Here is a 23,765-nt window from a genome sequence, read left to right as displayed (position 1 = left end):
TCTTGGCATAATGGTTGCTCACTTTGTAACCAATAAGTTGCGGGTTTGAATCCTGCAAACACCCCACACCAACCAAGTTGGTCTTAACATAGTGGTTGCTCGCTTTGCCTCTTAATCAATAAATTGGGCGCTTTAATCCCAACCTATTTGAATGAGAAAAGAAATTTGGTCAGTTCTTTACCTTAGCTGGAGCACGCGAGATGAGAGGGTTGATCACTGTTGTCGACGAATTTTCGGCCAGTCCCTTTACCTTAATTGGAGCACGCGAGACGAGAGGGTTCATCACTGTTGTCGGCAGTTTTTTGGCAATCCATTTACCCTTACTTGGAGCAAGCGATACGAGAGGGTTGATCACTGTTTGTCGACGGATTTTTGGCCAGTCCTTTACCCGTAGTTGAAGCATGCAAGACTAGAGGGTTAGTGATTGCCTATCAGCGGGGGACAACTTGGTTATCCACAAAAAAAAAAAAAAAAAAAAAACTTGGTGATCATATAGCATAAATGGAAAAGATAAAAAAAATAATGGTACCGAACCTGCGACGAGAGGGTTGATCGTTGTTGGCAAATTTTTGGCCAGTTCCTTTACCCTTACTTGGAGCACGTGAGACGAGAAGGTTGATCACTGTTGTCGGCGGATTGGTCTAGCATAAATGGAAAAGATAAAAAAAATAAATGGCCCATGCAGGTCTCGAACCTGCGACCTTCGCGTTATTAGCACGACGCTCTAACCAGCTGAGCTAATGGGCCTGTCTGAAAGTTTGAATCATCTCTTCATCCTGGAAGCATGCATTGTTAATGCAGCCTAACTGTTCGACGAAATGTCTCAGTGAAAAGGCGGAAAACACATGATCAAAACCGCCCTGCAATTTTTCATCGAATCTTACAAACACCAAAATGTGGAGACGAATCTCCTCCCATCTCTCTCCTCTTCTTCAAACTCGCAACTCGTTTCTTCATACATATGTAAATCAGGTACATTTTCCCCACTTTTGTATTTGATTTCTGGGTTTACTTCATTCATGAAAGATATTTGGTTATTAATACATTAAATCTGATTCTGCTGGATTGATTGTTCTGGGTTTTGTTAACCTTAGTTGGAAACGCATTAAGAAATGTAGAGAAAATAACCCTTTTAACAAAAACAACAGAATGTTGAAAAATAGACTTTTGTGATTGACGAGCTAAGTGATTCATTTCAGAGGTTGCAAATTGACTATTAGATATTATTCTGCTGGGTTGATTGTTCTGGGTTTTGTTAATTTTAGTTGGAACCGTATTAAGAATGTAGAGAAAGTATCCTATTGTGAATTTGTGATTGATGAGCTAAATAATTTATTTCAGAGGTTACAAATTGACTGTTAGATTGGCAATTTGTGTGATTGTGAGGAACTGTAGAGGAATTGGCCAAAGGGAAGAGTTGGGTAAATGGGTTTAAGAATTTGATGATGTTCATTTAATCATTTGAGAAGAGAGTCTGCTGCTTTCTTGATTTGAGACCTTTGAGATTGTTGTAGACGGCGGTGGCACTCTAGCTGTTTAATTTATATGGATGATTAATATGTGTAATTTGATAGTGTTCTTGCTTTACTTAACCGTGTTGCTAGAGCATGGGAAATTTAGGATTTGTGGTTTTTTGATTCAAGAGAAAACAATATCCCTATCTTAATTTAGGGACATAATTATGACTATTTGTTTATGGTTGGTCTTACTCTGCTAAAATATGTGTTATCTGTGGTATAACTGTATTTTAGTTGCTTAGAATATGTATTTGTTTCACACGAAACTATCATTCTTCCTAATTAAGAAATATCGATCAGGTAGTGATATGACTCATAATCAAGGATGCTGAAAACATTTAGTACGGATACTACATCTCCGGTAACTCATGACTATTGCATTGTATCTTAAAACTCTATGATGAAAATGTACCACGTTACATTTTGTGATTGGTGGATATAAGTACTAAGATAAAGTTCAATTGGATCTTGCTTGAGCAGGGTGGCATATTAATAGTTACTAAAAACATAGTTGATTGTTTGTTTAGCCTTCAACAATATCAGATAGCTTAGATTGCTTTACTTTTGTCACATGGACAGAATCCCTATGTTTTAATGTTGAGAGTCTGTGACGGTTTCTCTCTATCTTCTAGTGGTGTCAATAAACATTATCCCTTATTTAAGCACTTGGTCAGTTTGTATTCTGTATGGGAGTTGTGATTGTTTGTAGCCGGAAAACTGTAGCTAAATGGTTGTACCATAATTTGAAGTGTTTATGCTTCCTTATCTTCTGCAGGTGCAAGGTGGAATTTTGAAAGAGAAGTCACAATTCATAGCTTTTGTCCTGGGTAGTACCCTTGGTTTTTTTGTTTGGCCATGTGTTCTTGATGCTAGAGGGAGCTGATTATGACATTTGACAATCCGAAATGCTAGATTTTTATGAGATGTGTAATATGAATTTGACTTATCGTTATGCTCATAGGTGGCCCTGGAAGTGGGAAAGGTACGCAGTGTGAAAAGATTGTGGAGACATATGGATTTACACATTTGAGTGCAGGAGACCTGTTAAGACACGAAATATCTTCTAAGAGTGAAAATGGGTACTAATAACATTTCTCTCATTTACTGATTATTTGTTCTTGATATTTACCTTGTGAGACTGAAAAGTTACTTGCAAAACTTCCATTTCAGTTCTATGATTCTTGAAATCATCAAAGAGGGGAAAATTGTTCCTTCAGAGGTTACAGTTAAGTTGATCCTGAAGTCTATCAGTTCTACAGATAATCACAAGTTCCTGATTGATGGATTCCCACGAACTGAAGAGAATCGGGTGGCATATGAACGGATCGTGAGTGTCCTTTTCTCTCCTTAAAGGCTGTCTACCCCTGACAGACAGGTTATTACAAGGAGGGTTAAGGGTAAAAATTGAAGTACATATTTATATCTAATAAGTTCTAGAGGAAATATACTAGTGTTTAGGTGGTTTGTCTTCCTCTTTCATGAAGGTAAAGTTTAAAGCCAATGTCCTCAGTAGTGCTTATCCACTTGTAATTATATTTGTTCTTCAAAAAATGTCATCACTACTTTAGAGGTGATATTGACGGCCCGTTTGGTAGCCGGGTGATAAATGATTTTGTAATGGGAATGGACTTGAGTGTAATTTGGCAAGGAAAATAACATCATAAATTCATAATGTCCGTGGTAGTGCTATCCCATCACCAAACTTATGTTTTTCTTCATAAATTTCATTTCCCACACAATACCACCTCAAGTAATAATGGATGGTAATGAAGATCTATGAAGAAAGTGAGATACTTGAGGTGAATTAGCATTACCATGGGCCTTGATATATGACTTTTCTTACATATCCAACACAAATTCATCTCTATTACCTCCATGAGCTTACAGATTCCCCTTAAAGGAGCTTTTCCACTCATTTTTGGATTTGTCCTGTTTCTGATGCAGATTGGAGCAGAACCAAATCTTGTGCTTTTCTTTGATTGTCCTGAAGAAGTGATGGTGAAAAGAATCCTAAACCGTAAACAGGTGCTTTTCATTTTAAGGTTGAAAATCTAGTTTGCTAACACGGTTCTTAATTTGAGTAGAAAACATTGGTCTCAAGCAGATCAAGTTTGTGACTAGGTCCAGTTTTAATGTTTTTGCTTTTCTTGGAAGCTTGTGTATGAAATGAGTAAAATCTCTTCTTTGTTTCAGGGAAGAATTGATGATAATGATGAAACAGTCAAAACTCGTCTGAAAGTGTTCAAGGAACTAAGTCTTCCTGTTGTCAAATACTACTCCAAGAAAGGAATACTTCACACGGTAATCACTGACATTACAATTCACAAGTCTAATGGTTTATTTTTTGTTTTGCCTTTTGGAATAAATTCAAGTTGCAGTAGTAAAAAGTACTTGTAGTAGTGAGCCAGTATTTTCTGGTGTTGTTTATTTCAGACATTTCATAGACAAACTTTGCTTTGATTAGTGCTTGTGTTTTGTATACAGCATCATGAGGCTGTTACACTGATAGCACATACAAAGTATCTATTATTCATTGCTTGGTTTTACTTTAAAGTCGAATATTCAGTTGATGGTCGTAGTAACCGAGAAAAGATTGTCTTTGCAGATTAATGGAGATAGAACAGAAGATGAAATATCCAGTCAAGTTCGCGAGGTTTTGTCTGCATATGAGGTATTGCCATTTGGTTTTAAGAGGGATTGCTTGAAACTCCTTTCCTCGTGAGTCGTGTACATATCATTCGTAGGTTAAAACATAACACTCCATTAAAATTAATCAATGAGATGCCGCATGAACCTTGACAATCAAGAAGTTAAGAGTACATCACTAGGCTCTTTTGTTTCCTTCCTAGTAAAGTAGGCATGTAGCCACGAAATACGACACTCTGCTGCTATACAGATTGCTTGAAACTCTAAGAGCATGTTTGGTATACAGTTTTTAAGTGGTGGAAATGGAATCAGTTAACTATTTCCATTACCTAATGTTTGGTATGAGAGGAGTGGTAACACAATCCATTTCCTAAGGGTAACCATTTACCACCATTTGTTACCTCTCCCAACCCTATGGTAACAACATTATTACCCTCCTCAATCCCCAATTTGTTACAAGTGATTTATTTCCTGAGGTATACCAAACAACTAATATTGGTAATAGCTAACACTACCATTTCCCCTTTTTATTCATTTCCATTCCTAAGTTTATACCAAACATGCCTTAAGAACTTCTTGTCATTTCCTATGTTTTTGAGTTTTTCTTAATCTAATCTTTCTAGTTTATTTGGCAGCCAATATTTAGATGATGGCATGATGAGGAGAAATAATAGTGAAGGAGATCCTTGTTTTTTTCAAGATGGATCCTTCTTGGCACCTTTGAAGGTTTTCCGGCGACATTTTTCAATATCGACATTTATAGCTTGCAGGATAATGCCGAATCTTTCTCAATACGAGAGGGATCGATACATACTTTGGTAGTCGGAGCAATCGCCAACTCCCAATTCTGCTTCCATCTCAAGTTTTAGTAAGTGGATAAAAATACCAGTTTTGAAACTGAAAAATAAATACTTTTTTGTATAGCTTTTCATTATATCTTTGGTACTTCCATCTGCATGAGTTCACTGCAGATCTGTTTGTAACTGAAAACTGATGCAGTGATTAGCATACAATCAGATCTGTATTGCTAGGTGGAATGAATATCTTTACTGAGACGCGAATACTTCATTTCTATTGCTCTCTAGAATTCATATTTTCGCCAATGCATTCACGAAAACTCGAATATGTACACTTATGAATGTTTTTTAGATGGAAAATTGGTTTTGATTAGCATCTCTAGTACATAAAATGCCCTAAGGGGTAGTCTCGTATATTCGGACGATGTGATGCAGTGGTGAAAATTTTGTGGAATTTGCCGGAGTTACGATTGATGATGTAGATAGGATTCGATTCCAAGTTCCGTATAGCGCTGAAGATGACTGGCGCCGTATTGTGTTTTGGGCCGAGCCACGTGCCTTGAACATGAACTGGAAAATACGACCCATGCACGGCCCAATCCCATGTTCCCTCGTGCAGGGTCGGGCCGGACCATTCGTGCCTAGCCCGATTTTACTCAATTTAGCGTGCTTTGTCATGGCGTGTCGTGCTTTGCGTGACAATGCTTTTTCCGTTATTCTCTCCTGATTTCTCTACGTAGGTGACTACTTTTCGAAAGATTGCCCATGCACTGGGATTGGTCAAAAAGCACGGCCCGGGCTCAGCCCATAACCCACACTTTGTCGTGGCTTACCGTGCTTTTTCCGTTATTCTCTCCTAATGTCTCTGCGTAGGTGACTATTTTTAGAAAGATTGCCCATACACTGGGGATTGGCAAAATATGTGGCCCGTGCTCAACCCATATCCCACGAGGCCACGACTTCGTATGTGTACTGGGCTGTACCTTTTCCGTGCCCGGGCCTGCACCCATCTTTACCACAGCTCCCTTCTTATTGACAACAGTTTGTTTCTTGGAAACATTTCTCAAACACACAGTAAAACTACGAAAATGCTGGCAACTTCATCATCCACCAATCTCTGTTCTTTAACAATCAGTTCTCTCACTGACAAGATTAAGAAAACCAGAAAACTTAACAAACCAAGATACGACAATCCACATTTAACTAATCCAAACAAAGGCAACAATCTTTCATTCCCAAATTCATCTTCAACCCCACTTCTCCCAGTCAAGCAAACCCCAGAAAACCAAACCAGAATTCAAGCTCTTGATGCAGTTGTTCGTGACCTCGAAGAAGCCAGACGCAAAAATGGCATCATTGTTGATACTCAAACCTATTGTTCACTTCTTGAAACTTGCTTCCAATTGAAGGCCGTTGATCATGGGGTTCGAATCCATCGCTTAATCCCACAAAAGATATTGAGCAAAAACGTTGGGGTTGTATCAAAATTGCTTAGATTATATGCTGCAAATGGACGAGTTGAGGAAGCACACCAACTGTTCGATGAAATGCCTAAGAGAAATGACGACTCTGCTTTTGCTTGGAATTCTCTAATTTCTGGGTATGCTGAGTTGGGAATGTTTGAAGATGCACTTGCACTTTACTTTCAGATGGAAGAAGAAGGTGTTGAGCCTGATAGCCATACTTTTCCTCGAGCTTTAATGGCTTGCAGTGGAATCGGGTCGATTCATGTTGGGGAAGAATTACATCGACACATTGTTCGTTCTGGGTTTTTCACTGATGTGTTCGTGTTGAATGCTCTTGTAGACATGTATGCTAAATGTGGTGACATTGCAAAATCAAGGAAAGTTTTCAACAAAATCGCCAACAAAGATTTGGTTTCATGGAATTCGATGATATTAGGGTATCTTCACCATGGACTTTTAGCCAAATCAATGGAGATTTTCCATGACATGCTCAAATCTGGGCTTGAACCTGATCATGTTACCATATCAACAATTGTCTCTAAAACTTCATCGTTAACAATTGGAGCACAAATGCATGGATGGGTTCTTCGTAGAGGACTGGAATGGAGCTTGCCTATTACAAACTCTCTGATAGTTTTCTACTCAAACCATGGTCTTTTAGATCAATGCAGGTACGGGTGAGCAAAAAGTTAGCGTACCCTGAATCGGAATCGGAACCTGCAATGTGCAGGTTCCGATTCCGGTTCCGGTCCCTGGTAACAAAATTGGGAACCTGCACACCAGAACCCTGCTGTGCAGGTTCCGGTTCCGGTCCTGGGTAACAAAATTGGGAATCTGTTATAACAGGTTTCGATTCTCAATTTTTCGGAACGGGTACCTTGTACGCGCCGATTTTAATACTTATATGAAATACACAAAATAAGGGACCATGCCATATAAAAATGCTTCATATGCCCAAAATATAAAACAATCCAAGTTAATTTTTAGAAAATATAGAATTGCAAGTTAAGCTCAAACTATATAACAATCAAAGTCTAAGCCATAAATTATCTTCTTTTTCAATAAATTAATAATAATTCATTTAAATTTTTAAAATTACATGGTACCCGGAACTGAAACCTGTTGGAACAGGTTATGTCCTGGTTTTGGTTCTCATTTTTAGAAACGTGTTGCAACAGGTCCCGTTCCGATTCCTGAAATTTTGACACGGTACTTGTTGTGCTCACCCCTAAATGCAGGTGGTTGTTCTCCCACATGCCAGAAAAGGATACTTTCTCATGGAATTCAATCATTTCTGCACATAGAAATGATCCTAAAGTATTAACCTACTTTAACCAGATGCAGAACAATGGTGCAGCAACAACACCTGATGCAGTCACATTTGTGGCCCTATTATCAGCCTGTGCAAATCTAGGGTTCATAAAAGAAGGGGAGTCTTTCTTCTCATTGATGAAAGACGAGTATGGAATCACCCCAATTATGGAACATTACGCGTGTTTGGTTAATCTTTACGGACGTGCAGGGTTAATTCATGAAGCTTATGGCATTATAGAAAGAAAATTGGAGTTTGAGGCTGGTCCAACAGTATGGGGTGCATTACTGTATGCTTGTTTCTTGCATGTTAATGCAGAAATTGGTGAGGTTGCTGCTCAGCATCTTTTTGAGTTGGAACCTGATAATGAACATAACTTTGAATTGCTGATAAAGATTTATGAACTTCTGGGTAGATCAGATGATTCAGAAAGAGTGAGAACAATGATGGTTGAAAGAGGTTTGGACTTGTAGATAGCACAAATGTACATCCAAACCTCTATACATCCAAGAATTGGAGAGAATTTCGATCCATGGTAACTTCCTCGCCGAATTTGGCTAGCAAGAAGATCTGTTAAGACTGGACTGGAGGGTCTGTGTATGATAGGTCTCAGGTTCGAATCACCTCTCCCCCATTTGTAATTTATAATGCCTTCATATTCATAGCTCATTCGCACCAAAAAGAACAATTTATTGCTTGTAAGTTGTAAGATTGAAATTGTACATAATTGGAAAGTTGTTTCTATAGAGGTTTAGATTTATATATGGCACAAATGTATATCCAAACCTCTGTTCTAGTTCCTCTACCCATGTAACCATCTTAAGTATTGGAGAGAATTCCGATCCATGGTAACGTCCTCGCCGAATTTGGCTTGTAGGAAGATCATTGTTGCAAATGTTGTTTTCTTCTACCAATGATATATTGGCCTAGTGGTTACGACTGGACAGGTCATGTTTGAATCTCCTCTCCCGCATTTGTTACCGTGTCGTTTTCTTCTACCAATTATGTCTTGTTACTATGTTGTTTTCTTCTGCCAATGATGTGGGTCTGTGTATGATAGGTTATGTTTGAATCTCATCTCCTACCTTTGTAATTTATACCGCTTTCGTGGCTCATTTGCACCAAAAAGAACAATGTTGTTTTCTTCTTAATTACTATTAATTCATTGCCTGTGAGATTGAAACTGTACATAATTGGAAGGTTGTTAAAGAAAGTCTATTTCAAATAAGATGTGATAGTCCTTTGGGATTGAATTATCTTTTGTCAATATTCAACTACCAAATTGCATGTATATGTATAACTACCCATTTCTTTGTCCTACCAAATTGCAATAACAAATGGGCATGATAATGAAGTTTGGAGAAGTTTGGCTTATGTCCATAATATATGAAGTACTAGAAAGTCAAGCACATCTATGGCAAGAATGTAAAATGTCAAATTGCAGCATGCTGTGTTTGGGATTGTACCTAAAGATAGCACTGGATGGAGCTACCCATTACCGAAAAAACACGGCCTGACACGGAAACGAAGTTGTGGGCCATGTGATGGGCTTGGGGCATAAATTTTTTGGAAAAACACGGCACAACAAATCAATAAATCGTGTTAAAGTGAGTGAAATAAGCTAAACCTTAGGCACGAGGGCACGACACGTGGGCACGACACGTGGGCTTGAGTCGTGTCTGGGCCGCATTTTTAAAACTTACTGCACGGTATGGCCCAACACGAAATAAACGGGCTTGGTGTGGGCCTGACCCGTTTATACAATTAGATTATGCTTACTTTGTGCTCGCTTTCCAAGAATCAAATACAGACAGAGATTCTTATTCACATTATAATCATTTCACATTGAACAATATCTGCAAAGTAAAGCAGTTGATTTTTTTTTTACTTTCTTGTCTGAGTTCACATTTTCCATAATTTGCGGAGCCAAAAAAATTGCAAATCCAATCCGTAAAAACAAATTTACGTCGGTATATATTACAGAAGTTATTAATGGGTTTAAAGTACTACTCCTAGTAGAGTACTTATTAACGAGTACATTGCACTTCTTGATTTATCGGGGAAGTTACTTACTTATCGGGGAGGATTTTTCACCGGGGCCATTTAAAATTCGGGTCACACCCCTAATAAGGTTTTTGAAATTGCTAATCATACAAGCTTAAACATACGAAGTACATATAAAATGTCGGTGATATATTGATTAAATAAATACATTTATATTCAGTACAATGTTGAATTTTTAAACCTTGACCCCTCGTAATTTTTTGGCCAAGATCCGCCACTGCTTACAAGGTTACTCGTTTTCTCAAAATATACTTCTATATATGTCAATTTGTTGCGTATTATAATATGGAAAATATAACTAGTTACCCGTTTCCTCAAAATATACTTCTATATATTTCAATTTGTTGCGTACTATAGTATGGAAAATATAACTTCTTACACCTAATAAAAGGACAACTAATGTATGCCCATGACTTTCCACTCATCATTTGATTCATACCTCATCAAAACCAACTTGCAGATATTGTTAGTCTGCCCATACTTATAGTAGAACTAAAGAATGCAACGATAAGAATGCCACGTTTTAGAATGGCTTAAATATTGACCTGTATAGTTAGGTTGGCTAACCTGAGATATGTGCTGATTCAGTATGGTCATTCTTCTAATTACTTGTACTTTTCATTCTACCTCAAATACACGTCTCGCATCCTTAACCTTGTACGTAGGTACGACACTTCATTTTTTGTCAAAATCATAAATTTTTATGTCAAATAACTGAATCAAAAATTTAGACCTGAACACGGCCTATCGGTTACACTAGCACTAGTTGTGAAATCTAACACAAATCCAGCTCAAAATGGGACCTCCCAAATGGGAAAAAGAACCATGACATGTGAACACCTTCCCCTACCATTTATCACAAAAACTTTCCTTCCCAACCTCTAATATATAACTACAAACATCTTTCAACATTATTGCATTACATTATTTTCATCCCACCAAAAAAAAAAATATCATGGCTAATCTCACTCTTCCATTCTTCATCTTCTCTATTCTTTCTCTAACCGCCTTTGCCGCCACGGCCGCCACCACCACCACCGCCGCCACCGCCACCGCCACCTCTACAAACAACTTCATCCAAACAAAATGCAGTTGCACAGCCTACCCAACAGTTTGTGTACAAGCTCTCTCCTCCTATGCCAACAAGATCCATAAAAGCCCACGCCAACTGGCCCAAACAGCTCTAATAGTGACCCTAGCCAAGGCCCGTTACGCTAAGAGTTACATAGCCCACTTGGCTCAATCAAACGGGCTAAGGCCCAAAGAAATTGGGTCGGTCAAGGACTGTTTAGAGGTTATCGGGGACACGGTGGACCGGCTTAGTAAGTCGGTCCGGGAATTCCAAGCCGCGGCCCGATGTGGGCCCGAGGAATTTTTATGGCATATGAGTAATGTACAAACTTGGGCTAGTGCAGCCCTCACGAATGAGAATACTTGTGTTGATGGGTTTCAGGACCAAGGTGCAAATAATGGTAGGGTCCAAATTGCAATTAAGGGACAATTAGAAGGTGTTATGCAATGTACTAGTAATGCCCTTGCTTTGGTTAATCAGTTTGCTAATAAGTACTCTCCTAAACATGTATGATCATAATAATATCGTACAATAGTATAATTACGAGTACTTTTATTAGTAATGTTTATGTGACCTACCAAAGATATGTAATGAGGTAAGAAAGTTTTGGAGGAATACTCTCCCTTTCTTTAGTTCGGTTTTGTACGGTTTTGTAATATGTATAGTGGATAAGAAAGGAATATATACGACGTATGTTTTTATTTCTTGGTTTCGACTAAAATCCCCTTTATTGGCTCTTTCATACCTTGTATGGTCTAAAGTTTGGTCCATTTTGACTTATAACGTTTAAAAAGGAACATTACATGCGCGCAATTTAATTGTATATATATATATGCTCTTAGCTCAAATCCGGATTTCAAGTCGGTCCAAATAGTTGTGTTTAGATAATGTTTTGTCTAAGGGTTGGTTGACTCAATTTTCTTGGGTTTAGTTTGACCTCTTTTGCCATGAAGTGTGATCCATTCTAATTAGTCAAATTGGGTATCCTACAAAATTCAATTGGACTTAATCCAAAATCATGAACCAAAAACATGCAATTCAATTTTTTGTTAAATCATGTAGTAATTGAAAGTACAAATTCTTGTAAATTCTTTTGATTTACCAAATTCTTACTCCATTTTATAATTTTTCAAAGAGATAAAAATTAAAAATAAAACATGATAACGAACTGACTTTATAGTTAATCCAAAATGAAAAAAGAAGTTACAATATACGTTGTACTTCCCCTTTTTCTAAAAGATTGTCCTATTTGACTGTTTGCGGTCTCCAAGACATGACTTAACACGTAAATAAATTGAAACGAATCTAACAAGGTCCCGCATGACTACTCCGCATATTATTTCGTAATCCGTACAAGCTAATGATAATTCATGATCAAAGTTTTTAAAGTTTAACCAAAATTTGCAATGGGTCAATTTTTAGGGACGAAGGAAATATAAGTTTATTATTGAGAGCTGTCAAAAACTGACTCAATCCGATCAGTATCCAATAAAATTGAAGCGACCCTATAAATTTTACACACTCATTCCGTATGGGCATAATAACCCTACACTAAATATTACCGACCGACAACAAACGGGTACTACTTGATCCGTAACCGATCAATGACCCGATTTTACATCCGTACCTATAAATAGCAGAATACTCCGTATAAAACCCCTGTCATTCAAATTTGTTTGGCACTCTCCAACCAAAAAAATCAAAACAATTGTTTGATCTTCTTTGTGCGCTTTCTCTCTCCTCTCCACCACTGTCGTCCCACCCATTTCATCGGCGCCGGCGAAGCCTCATCGGAAACTTCTTCACATCACCGGTAAGTCTCTACCTCACTTCCTTTTCCGGTATCCCGTCTCTAGCTTTTCAATCACATTTTTCACTTTCTCGCATTTGAAATATCGCGAACGAAGGAGGAAATCAATTTGTTGGAAAACCCTAATTTCATCGTTCCGTAATCTGTATTTTGTCATCTAAGAAATGATATATTTGATTAATTGAGTTAAGTTCTTTATCTCCTTTTTAATTGAATGTGTATGAATTACAGAATTGGTGTAGATGTTAGAGTTAGGTTAAACCCGATTTTGCCAATTTGCTGGGTTTTAGTTGCTGGATTATTAGGTTAAATCTCCTGTATTGTTGTTGGACTCTTGATTGATTTGAATGGTTGTTGAAACGAGGTATTGAATTTTTGCTTCAAGAAATTGATTTTGTGTTATTTTTTGGTACAAATTATATTTTCAAAACTTTGATACAGCCTATGATATCCACATTGCCCCACTACTCCCAAAAAGAAGAAAAGAAATAGAAAACAGGTATCATATTTAACAGGTCTGAGTTGAGCAATTGAGTTGAGCTGCATAGTCTCGTGAGCTCAAGTTGAGCAATTGAGTTGAGCTGCATAGTCTCGTGAGCTCGAGTTGAGCAATTGAGTTGAGCTGCATAGTCTCGTGAGCTCGAGTTGAGCCTGAGAGTTCCAGGCTCGTGATTTCTGAGCTTATTTGAAGTGTGTTTTTGAACTGAAGTAGAGACGTAGAGTGGAGCCTGATTCATCTCATATTGCCCCTAGACCGATATGTTGTTTCCCATTAATGATTTCTGAGATTATTTGAAGTGTGTTTATGAACTGAGTAGAGACGTAGAATGGAGCCTGATTCATCTCATAATTCCCCCTAGACCAATATGTTGTTTCCCATTAATTGTGCCATAATTGGATAGCCACTTTACGTTAGCCATATTCAATGACAAGAGTTTTACTGATATTTTTTCCGGTTTGTTTGTGTAGGGCAGGAATGAAGCAGTCACAGGATCCTTTTGAAGCGGCATTTGTAGAGCAAGAGGAGTCACCACCTGAATCTCCTTCTGCAGCCAATGATATGGAAGCCCAACTTGATGAAGCGTTTGCAAACGATGCTAATCAACCCGAGGAAGAGGGGGGAATGGATATTGTAGTTCATCCTAATGTCCCATCAACTTCAGCTGCTCCGCCAGCTTCGGCGAGAATCAATCAGCCCAGTAACAAGAGTAAAGAGGAAGAAGAAGAAGATGAGGACGACATGGAGGTTGAGCTCGGGAAGCTCCCGTCTACTGGTGACCCTGACAAAATGGCCAAGATGCAGTATGTGACTTTCAATGCTTTTCAGACATACTATTTACATGTGTTACCGTTCTCCAATATATCCTTTGATATTAATTTTGACTGTGTGTAATATGAGCTCGAAATACATGCTTTAACAAACCTTTATACATCAACATTGACTATGACCTGCATGAGTCTCTGATTCAGCTATTAAAAATTTAAATGAACTTGTATGTTAATTGTGTGGTTCCTCATCAGTTTCAGTTTTATGTGGAGGCTAGAAGGTTTCGTTTTTATGAATGAGTTTGTCTTTGCTGAATACATTTCCCGCTCTGTATTCATGGTAGTTATGCTGATCGGATCTGTTTTGTAGAGACGTTCAATTTGTACTTTTGTAGTGATTCCTGGGAAATATAGTGTGCATGGTTTGCAACGAGGAAGCCATATTCGTTCGTTCATGTCATCCATTTTCTTATGCATGATAGAATTGCTTATATGTTAATGTTCTAAAAACTTGGTGCACCTTGGATGTAATAGACATGCACACTTTTTCTGATTCAGCTATTAAAAATTTAAAGTGAACTTGTATGTTAATTGAGTGATTCCTCATCAGTGTCAGTTTTATGTGGAGACTGGAAGGTTTGGTTTTAATGAATGAGTTTGTCTTTGCTGAATGCTTTTTCCGTTCTGTATTCATGGTAGTCATGCTGATCGGATCTGTCTTGTAGAGGCGTTGTTCAATTTGTACTTTTGTAGTGATTCCTGGGCAATATAGTGTGCATGGTTTGCAACGAGGAAGCCATATTCTTCGTTCATGTCATCCATTTTCTTATGCATGATAGAATTGCTTATATGTTAATGTTCTAAAAACTTGGTGCACCTTGGATGTAATAGACATGTGCACTTTTTCTCATGAGTAGTTATGCATTTGTTATTACTTTCAGGACCATCTTATCTCAATTTACAGAGCAACAAATGAGCAGATACGAATCTTTTCGGAGGTCTGGTTTCCAGAAATCCAACATGAAAAGGGTATACTTCTTTTACATGTTTGATATCTCAAGCAGGATATCTTTTCCAGGCATGGAACATACAGAGAAGCTCACTCTGTTAAATAACTACGTCAAGTTAACTTTTGAATTAAAACTTTTTCCATGTTCTCAATGCAGTTGCTGGTGAGTATTACAGGCAGTCAGAAGGTTTCTATACCTATGACCATTGTGGTATCTGGAATTGCAAAAATGTTTGTCGGGGAGCTTGTTGAGACAGGTATGTGTTCTTCTTTGCTAGATGTAAAAACTGCAATTAGGAAGTTGGAGAGTCCTATAGAATTGTATTACTTATCGTGTAGTTTATTGAGCAGTGTCAGTACTCAGTATCATCAAACCTTTATCCCATCTTTTAAGTCTCTATTGTAATAGAAAGAAAACCCCCTCATTTTTAGCTTATACATGCTGCATAAGATTGATCACTATGATAGTATGCTTAAGATTGATGACCTCTACTCCGTATGATAGTTCTAAGGGCACCTTTAGTCACTATGATAGTTCTGAGGACATCCTTGATCACTATGATAGTTCTGAGGGCACCCTTGATAAATCCAACCAGTTTAATGACCTCTACTCCGTATAGGGATGGCAATGAGTAGGATTCGGATCGGGTGGGGCTTTACCCCCATCCATCCGTTTATCGATCCGCTCCACCCGCATCCACCCATTTGTCATCCGCGGATGAAACGGGTGAATAACAGATGAATGTTTTTTTGAACATGTAATACTTTTATTAAAATTTGGGTGAAAAAATATATTAAACGGATGAATGGATGATAAATGGATGGAGCGATGGCCATCTGTATCCGATTTGTCACCTGCTTCATCCGTCACCCGCATCTCATCCATTTAGTTCGGGTATCCATCCATTTAATCATTGCGGGTGGATGTAAATGGATATCCATTTAATTTTGCCATCCCTAACTCCGTATCTCAAAGTCTGAAACTTTCACACCTTCTGTTATACTCGGTGCATCATAGATTTTGCTGACCAACGTATAGAAATACGAAGTACTAGACAAGCAAAATAGACTTTTTAGACAGATGGAGTTTCTAGTTTTGGTGTGCAATATAGATAATGATGTTAATTGAAGTTTGATTTGTACCATACTGCTTCATTGCAGCTAAAATAGTGATGGCTGAAAGAAAGGATTCTGGCCCAATTAGACCCTGCCACATCAGAGAATCGTATAGAAGGCTGAAGGTTGAAGGCAAAGTACCTAAAAGATCAGTTCCAAGGCTCTTCCACTAAGGTGCTAATATTACCCTAGAAAAACTGTGCATTTCTTCGTGTTAATATCTCCTCATTATTTTCGTCATTAGGAATGACTTCTGCAGTTGAAATTTTGCTAGAACTTCATATTTATGTCAAGGTTGAAGAACCTCAAAGTTTGGTACTCTGAAATCAATTAGTTTGAAATATTATGCTGAAGTTTCTTTTAATCCTGTATCTTGCATCAGTGCATACTAGAGTCTGCGCAGTGCATTATGTTTGATTGTAGCGCAACTGCGTAAAGATGGTTGTGAGCCCGGACGGGCCCAAGCCAGGCCCACTATGCTTTGGGACGGGACCGAACTGAAAAGTTCAAAGCAGGGCCCAAGGGCTGTTGTGCCGGGCCGGGTCCGGCGTCGTGCCTAAGCCTAATTTTACTAAATTAGCGCACTATGTTAGGTCGAATCGTGTTGTGTCTTGTCGTGATTTTTCCAAAAATATGCGGCCTAGGCCCGGCCGTCCTACGACTTTGTGCTCGTGCCAGGCTGTGTTTTTTTTTCGTGCTCATGTCGGGCCGGGCCTTTTCAAGTTGGGTTGGGCCTCGGGCCATGCGCAAAGGCGACCTAAATATATAAAGAGAGTTATATTTTACTATGGAACTCGTGTTTTAGTATTGTATGTTTTTTTTTAGATGAACAAGAAAACAAGAAGGTAAAATGTACAGAAGATGATCCAAAACCAAGATCCAACCTCAGATATGCTTAACATTGAAATACAAATACTGAAGGAAAATGTCAGCCCTAAAATTTTTCCCCTCCAAATCCTCTATTTTTACATGAATAAATGATGTATAAATCAACAAATTCCATAAAACATTTTTGAATAATGCTACCTGATCAATCTTCAAATAATTTTTTATTTTTACGCAAAGATAGGAATTATATTAATAGGAGGCGATGAAGGCCTCTATAAGAGTTTTCATACAACTAGATCAGCTAGAGTTGTCAAAGGCATCAACCAAAAACCAATAAAGCCATGACAGTACGATGAAATTAGCCTGGAGTTTATAATACAAGCAAAATAGGAGAAGTTAGACATGTTAGCCAACTGTTCACTGTACTTCATCCTTCAAGACGAACAAGCATCTGATCTAAGCAGCATCTCTTGGAATCGATTCCTTCATGTAATCATCAAGAACATTCGGAGGAGGTTGGAAGTGGTAAGCCTTGACAATAGACATCCTACGCCCAATCTCAGCCATCCCATGAGCAACTTTGTTCACATCTCTTTTCACATGGAAGATGTTGACATACCAATTCCTATTGAGTAAAGTAACCACATCATTGATCAGCGGGGCCAACTGGTGTTCCTGATAGCCACCAGGACTTTTAAGCATGTATTTCAAGGTGCTGGCATCTATCTCTAGCTCCAATCGAGTGATCTTCCTTTCCCAAGCTATAAGAAGCCCTTCCTTGATTGCAGTTAGCTCAGCAGATAAGGGACCGAGGCTCTTGAAGTGGATTGAAAAGCCAATGTGCCAAAGACCTTTTTTGCACCTTAACACCCCTCCTCCACCAGCATTATCAATATCAAGCCACGAGCCATCAGTGTTCAGTCAAACCACCATAATAAAAGGACAATGAAGTTGAATTGAGGTGGTTGCAAGGGGGGTGGTGTGGTGGTATTGTGATGAGAAGTTGTGGTAGTGGTGGTGTTGTGAGGAGAAGGGAGGAAGGGGGGAAGTAATTACCCCCTAAATGAGGGTAATAATCACCCTAGTGGGATGGTGGGTAACTATTCCCCCCATAATGAGGGTATTTGTTCCCCCTTCCCTTTTATTTTCTTCTTGCCAACACTAGCTTGTTCCCTTTGCCACCACTTCAACCCCTCATCATCACCTTCAATTACCTTAGTTTGACTTTTATTACCCCTTTAAAACATTACCCTCAATCCAAGCATGCCCTGGGTAGTAGTTTCTCTACTAATCTGATCAATGAGAAATTAATCAAACAGGAAAGGGAGTAAAAATTATCCCTGGGTAGTAGTTTCTCTACAAATCTGATCAATGTGAAACTAATCACCAAGCGAAATAATTAGTACACTAATTACGGTTTAGACACCCGTTGCGCTGTGCTGGATTTAGATGGCTGTAATTTGGCTACTTCCAGGAATGGTGACAAGGCTTTCTTTGCATACATGAGCTTGTAAAAAAAGCTTATTAGAAGGGATCCCATGGAGCTCGACCTCAGTAAAGGATTTATCTCTAATGTCGTACCTATATAATATTGTATTATGTTGGAAGAGCATAACTTCAAGGTTGAAGAAAGCAATAGGAGTAATCTTAAAGTTCCAAGGGGTACGAAACCTTTGGATGTGACACAATTTTACCCATGAATCTTTCACTCCATAGTCTTTCATGATCCATACATCAAAAGAACAATTACCCCGATACTCAACCAACAAACACAAACACCCATCAACAATCTCCAATCTCGACTTTTAAATAGTTAACTCTAAACCTTTTGGGCAATGGCACTTGATTCCATTGTTCAGTTCGGAGATCAAAACAATGAATCCGATAATTGGACCAAAAATGGTGTCCCATGAAGTCCAATGAAGTAAGTTTTTGTTCATGACAACACACCCAGGTCCCATCCTTACCCTTGACATGGGGTAGCTATATGTTTTAGCTTCAATACAATTCCAGGTATTGGAATTCAATCTATAAACCATAATATCACTTTTAGGTACACCATGTTCATCAATAGTTGGAGTTAGAACACTGACAAATTTATAGTCTAGCATTACATCATCAAAACCAAACCCTAAATGCAAAATACCTTTCTGCTTCTGCATAGGATGAGTGGGGATTTCTTTGAAACTTCTGGTAAATGGATTGAGCAAGATGGTGCGTTCAAAGTCGCCCAGATTAAGACAGAACAAACCATTGCAGGATCCAAGACCCACATCCCAATTGAAAATATCGAAAAGAGGGAATTTTACTGGAGGGATTATTTCAGGGTTTAAGGAATTAAGGAAACAATCCTTCCCGTAGAGGAAGAGGAAATCATTGCCATTGTTGAAGTTGAGATGAAGGTCAACAATTTCTGGGGAGGAAATTAGAGCTAGAAAATGTTTGGAAACACATTTGAAACGGGTAAGAGATTTCACAGGTAATCTGGGGAGTATGTTTGTTGCTATTAGATCAATTGGAATCGTCGACACCATTGGAGGTAAGCTTTGAGAAACTTTCATCTTCTTCATCATCTTCATGATGAATCAAGAATAAAAATACTCTGTAGAATTCGAAGTGATATTTTTAGAATTGTGTTTTTTTTTCAGATGAACAAGAAAACATTAAGGTAAAATGTACAAAAGTTGATCCAAAACCAAGATCCAAACTCAGATATGCTTAACATTGAAATACAAATACTGAAGGAAAATGTCAGCCCTAAAATTATTTCCTCCAATCCCTCTATTTTTACATGAATAAATTATGTATAAATCAACAAATTTCAGAAAAACAATTTTGAATAATACTACCTGATAAATCTTCAAATAATTACTCAAACAGTAAAGGGAGTAAAAATTATCCCTGGGTAGTAGTTTCTCTACTAATCTGATCAATGAGAAATTAATCACCAAGTGAAATAATTAGTAAACTAATTACGATTTAGACACCCGGGCTGAAGGGCACACCGGTTTCAGGCAGCCATTTCCGGCCTGCGATGAACCGTTCAACGCTAAATTGTCTCACTGCATTTGGTCTAGTGATAATATGGTAACCGGGCCATCTTACCCGATTATGAAGCCTTGCCCCGGGCCCGAAATTCCCGAATTCTGCATAGTATAAGGTGCTCAAATAACCACTACTCTTCCAGGGCATCCAACCCGCCCCGTTAACCAATGGGCCCATATACGATCTCATGATGATGGTCCGAGAATATTGTTGCCATGGTCGACCCAAGTAAGTGGTAACGGTCCGGATTTTTCTCGAGAGGTCTTGGTCTGCCATGATCCGACACCCGTGCATTACGATCCCGGTGTTTTGGTTCGGGTCGACCCGGCCCTGGGCCGTGATGACATTTGCTTGGCCTAAAACGGGTACCCTAGCATAGATCATACAACTTTGGAACACAACAGCCGCGTTACCAAAAATAAGGTCGATTGTGCCAAAAATGTAGCACATTTTGTAGAATTGTCTTTGTGAGTGTACAAATAAGGTGTCTTGGTATCCAAGGAATGCACATTTGTAGAAAACCGAAAGATCCGAGCTCGACCGAAGCGCCACAGCTTGGCCCATTTCAGGCCCAGCCGCGTTTTGGAAGGTTATGTCACGAGCCATGAATCGAAGCCCATCAATACCTTCAAGAGGTAAAACAAAATGTTAGATTCAATTGTATACATACTGCCTTCGTTCCTAAATATTTCAAATTTGCTTACTACTCCTTTCTGAATCATCAAAATGTTCTTATATACGTAGTATCTCGTGTAAATTTCTTCCTTTTTCGTGTTTTGAATTTCTTCCTATATAACACGGGGAATAAAATTTAATACTTCGTACTCCATATGTTGTTTTGTCAAACATAGGAATATATTATGGGACAAGAAAAAACAGAGTGAAAATGTAGTAACATGAAACAAGTTAATGCATGGTAACATGAAATGTTGCTTAGCACAAGGGCCACCGTGCCTAATGGTCAAGTAAGTACTGACTTTAATTAATTAGAAATAATTAAATGTGAATAATAGTTAGAAAACTACTTTAATAATTATGTACTTATTAAAAAGTCAGACTTAGCAGGATGTTGCTTCAAGTCACTTAAAGTTTTGGTCAATGATTGATGCTCCATTAAATACCCAAAACTTTTTAAAATACTTGCATAAACTATTAAGATCTAGATCTTCTATTTTGACTCTTTTTTCATAGATTTAAATCATTTCAATTATATGGGCATGAATGAATTATTTTTGTTTAATTGAATTTAAATTAGATTAGTGACTAACCTGGTCACAATTCCCTCGAAAACAAATTTAACCCTTCACCCCACAATTCATATTAGTTACGGAGTAATTTATTACTTCGTATTATGTAAGTTAATGTTATTGTAAATACTAATACTTGTAGTTGTTTTGCAAGAATGATAATAAGAATGGGTCTAAAGTTAATAGTTTGATCCTTTTCCCAAAAACTTAAGTTAAATTTAAGTTCAAACCCTACAGAACCCTTATACTACCATAAACATCTTATACCATAAGATAACTCTATCACATATGATAAGTAGACCAGTGACGGACCTTTACTATGGCTGGGGTGACCTAGTAGCCCCCGGATGAAAAACTTTATAGTGTAATTTTAGTTCCAACCCAGTATAATTGTACATATTTTAAACTATTAGTTTTCTTACTGCAACCTATATAAACAGCTCAAGATCCGCCACTGCAGATGATTTCCTATCGATCAGCATAACTAACATAACTACATTATCTTCTTAATTAAAGCATGACATAAAAGGAGATGGAGAAGTTAGTGAGTAAACATACCAGCAGTTGCAGAACTATATGTAGTATAACCAGATCGAGCACTTCTACTACTAGTAATAATAGTATACCTCATTCCATCACCAACCAACATAATATCATTGTTATAAGGACCTACATATATATTCTCCTTATAAACCCCTCTTCTAACATGTATAACTTTCCTCCCTCTTATACGGCTCCTAGCCGCCGCGTCGATGGCCGATTGAACCGTCCGGTACGGGCTCGAACGGTCCTTCGACACCACGAACATCGCGTTCAAGGCGGCTAACCGCCTCGAAACTTTCATGAGCCTTCTTTCATGGTGGCTCACCCAACTAGGGTAGTTGGTTGAGTTGGTTGAGTTACTTGTGGTGGTGTTGACAAACTCATCGATTAGCCCTTCGTTTACGGCTAGCCCGTTCGAGATCAGGTCCGAGACGTTGTACGCCACGTGAGGCCATATGAACGAGGTCACGTTCATGTCACGTGAGCCGCTCATGCACGTGTCGAGGTTGGTTAGGGAGGAACTTAGCCATGTTTGAGCATCGAAGTCGGTGAAACTTGAGTTACTAGTCAAGCCATATAGGGTGTAGTTGAGTTGGATTATGGTGTGGCTATAGAGCCTAATGCAATCGGCCCATGCGGCCCGTTCGCTATGGTTAGCACACTTTTCACCCCACATCCATAAGTGGCCTTGGGCCGCCATGGCCCGGTCCAAGGCCGCCTCGACTATCATTCTCCTAAAATCGGATTTTTGTTTTGGCTCGAACACACCTGGTGTTCGAGCCATGAAGTACTTACATGACTTTGGGTGGGGGACGGTGTCACACCATTTGTTTATTTCGTCGTGGGGAGCGTCACCGCCGGGGTCGTCAAACTCGGAGAAGGCGGTACGGGCTATCGAGGCAAATAAGGTTAAGGAGAGGAATAATATGAAGTTTAGGGATGATGCCATTTTCTTGTATTGACGGGCATAAAAAAATTGTTTAGGGCGTTGGTGTAGGGAGGAATAAGAGGGACTCGGATCTCTAGGAGAGGTTTTGGTTATATAAGTATAGAAATACTTATATATAGTTATTTTATGTAAGAAAATTTAGAAGAGTTGAATGAATATTTATTGCAGTTGTGACTCATTCGTACCAGATAAAAATACTGATAAAAATTGATTATGCTTGCTTTAAACAATGGATCTATTTGATTTTGGCTAGGGTGGTTTTATATGGAGAAATGAAAATGTCAGAAACAACTCATGTCTTATCATATTTATCATATTTTATGTGATGAATGATGAAGTATTTCTTTACGTATGTGTAATGTATTTGCTCATGCACAAAGAGTCTAGGACAAGTTTTTTAGTTTTATTTTATTTTTAAATAGAGATTACACTAATTATTAGCACGTAATTAATAAATAAATATTAATATTCGGATATACGAAATTTAAATTTATCACCTAGTAAGGAATACCGTTCCTTTTGAACATATACTTCGTACTACATATGTAACTATCTAGGCAAGACTTAGCTACACAACGTATATAGAATTTTACATGTTAAGAGCCTATTCGGTATAAATTGATAAACCATGATTTTAATTTTATTTAGATTTATAACGTTTGTCTGTCATGAGAAAAGAAAAAGTGTCTTATCAGATATTCAATAATGCTCGTAGTATATGATTTTAAGTTTTGTTTTTTTTTTTAATCTTTTATACGATACTATACCTATAAATGATGCTCATAGTACATGATTTTAAGTTTCTTTGTTTTAAAGAAGCAAAAAGAGGTAACAAAATTGGAAGAATGATTGCAAGAATGACACATACATAAATATTATATTTTAATGCAACAATTATTGCAAACAAAGACAACAAACACATGAAGATTGCTTAAAACATAGCAAGTGCAACTCGAAGGCTTATACTTGAAGAGTTGTTCAACAAATAAAATTCGATGTTATGTCAAAAGCATTAATACCATACAAGTGTGCACAACTTTTTCATCTAATGATGATGAATATGAATGTTTTTCATGTC

General features: G+C 38.1%; 5 protein-coding genes and 1 non-coding gene across 8 annotated transcripts; 4 read left to right on the top strand and 2 right to left on the bottom strand.

Moving 5' to 3' along the window:
* Positions 1 to 673: 673 nt before the first annotated feature.
* On the bottom strand, positions 674 to 747 carry TRNAI-AAU (transfer RNA isoleucine (anticodon AAU)). The gene has a single exon. It is a non-coding gene; the product is annotated as a tRNA-Ile (tRNA).
* LOC110782381 (probable UMP-CMP kinase 2) lies at positions 725 to 5,237 on the top strand. 2 transcript variants are annotated; one of them, XM_021986519.2, is made up of 8 exons: positions 757 to 972; positions 2,293 to 2,344; positions 2,479 to 2,596; positions 2,688 to 2,844; positions 3,462 to 3,542; positions 3,711 to 3,818; positions 4,123 to 4,188; positions 4,799 to 5,237. In XM_021986519.2, exons 1-8 carry the CDS (start codon positions 895 to 897, stop codon positions 4,811 to 4,813), a joined length of 675 nt encoding a protein of 224 aa, XP_021842211.2. In that variant the 5' UTR covers positions 757 to 894; the 3' UTR covers positions 4,814 to 5,237. The 2 variants fall into 2 exon arrangements, with proteins under 2 accessions (XP_056694191.1, XP_021842211.2); XM_056838213.1 differs by lacking the exon at positions 2,293 to 2,344 and having other exon boundaries at positions 725 to 972.
* A 229-nt stretch (positions 5,238 to 5,466) lies between these two features.
* LOC110782380 (pentatricopeptide repeat-containing protein At4g25270, chloroplastic) lies at positions 5,467 to 8,484 on the top strand. Its single transcript, XM_021986518.2, has 2 exons — positions 5,467 to 7,097; positions 7,665 to 8,484. Exons 1-2 carry the CDS (start codon positions 5,881 to 5,883, stop codon positions 8,209 to 8,211), a joined length of 1,764 nt encoding a protein of 587 aa, XP_021842210.2. The 5' UTR covers positions 5,467 to 5,880; the 3' UTR covers positions 8,212 to 8,484.
* Positions 8,485 to 10,674: 2,190 nt separating this feature from the next.
* Positions 10,675 to 11,575, top strand: LOC110782267 (pectinesterase inhibitor 11-like). Its single transcript, XM_021986384.2, has one exon. The coding sequence runs from the start codon at positions 10,758 to 10,760 to the stop codon at positions 11,385 to 11,387; it is 630 nt and encodes a 209-aa protein (XP_021842076.2). The 5' UTR covers positions 10,675 to 10,757; the 3' UTR covers positions 11,388 to 11,575.
* Positions 11,576 to 12,529: 954 nt separating this feature from the next.
* On the top strand, positions 12,530 to 16,446 carry LOC110782266 (transcription initiation factor TFIID subunit 11). 2 transcript variants are annotated; one of them, XM_021986383.2, is made up of 5 exons: positions 12,530 to 12,687; positions 13,654 to 13,986; positions 14,892 to 14,979; positions 15,117 to 15,216; positions 16,121 to 16,446. In XM_021986383.2, exons 2-5 carry the CDS (start codon positions 13,661 to 13,663, stop codon positions 16,246 to 16,248), a joined length of 642 nt encoding a protein of 213 aa, XP_021842075.2. In that variant the 5' UTR covers positions 12,530 to 12,687; positions 13,654 to 13,660; the 3' UTR covers positions 16,249 to 16,446. The 2 variants fall into 2 exon arrangements, with proteins under 2 accessions (XP_021842075.2, XP_056694190.1); XM_056838212.1 differs by having other exon boundaries at positions 12,532 to 12,687; positions 13,659 to 13,986.
* Positions 16,447 to 19,642: 3,196 nt separating this feature from the next.
* LOC110782379 (probable pectinesterase/pectinesterase inhibitor 59) lies at positions 19,643 to 22,949 on the bottom strand. The gene is made up of 2 exons (XM_021986517.2): positions 21,754 to 22,949; positions 19,643 to 20,574 (listed from the first exon to the last, which is right to left on the bottom strand). Exons 1-2 carry the CDS (start codon positions 22,685 to 22,687, stop codon positions 19,883 to 19,885), a joined length of 1,626 nt encoding a protein of 541 aa, XP_021842209.2. The 5' UTR covers positions 22,688 to 22,949; the 3' UTR covers positions 19,643 to 19,882.
* Between the last annotated feature and the right edge of the window lie 816 nt (positions 22,950 to 23,765).

The sequence above is a fragment of the Spinacia oleracea genome, chromosome 3, assembly GCF_020520425.1.
Source record: "Spinacia oleracea cultivar Varoflay chromosome 3, BTI_SOV_V1, whole genome shotgun sequence".
NCBI classification, from domain to species: domain Eukaryota; kingdom Viridiplantae; phylum Streptophyta; class Magnoliopsida; order Caryophyllales; family Amaranthaceae; genus Spinacia; species Spinacia oleracea.
Note: the sequence above shows the minus strand (reverse complement) of the source record. Positions and strands in the feature narration are given on the sequence as shown.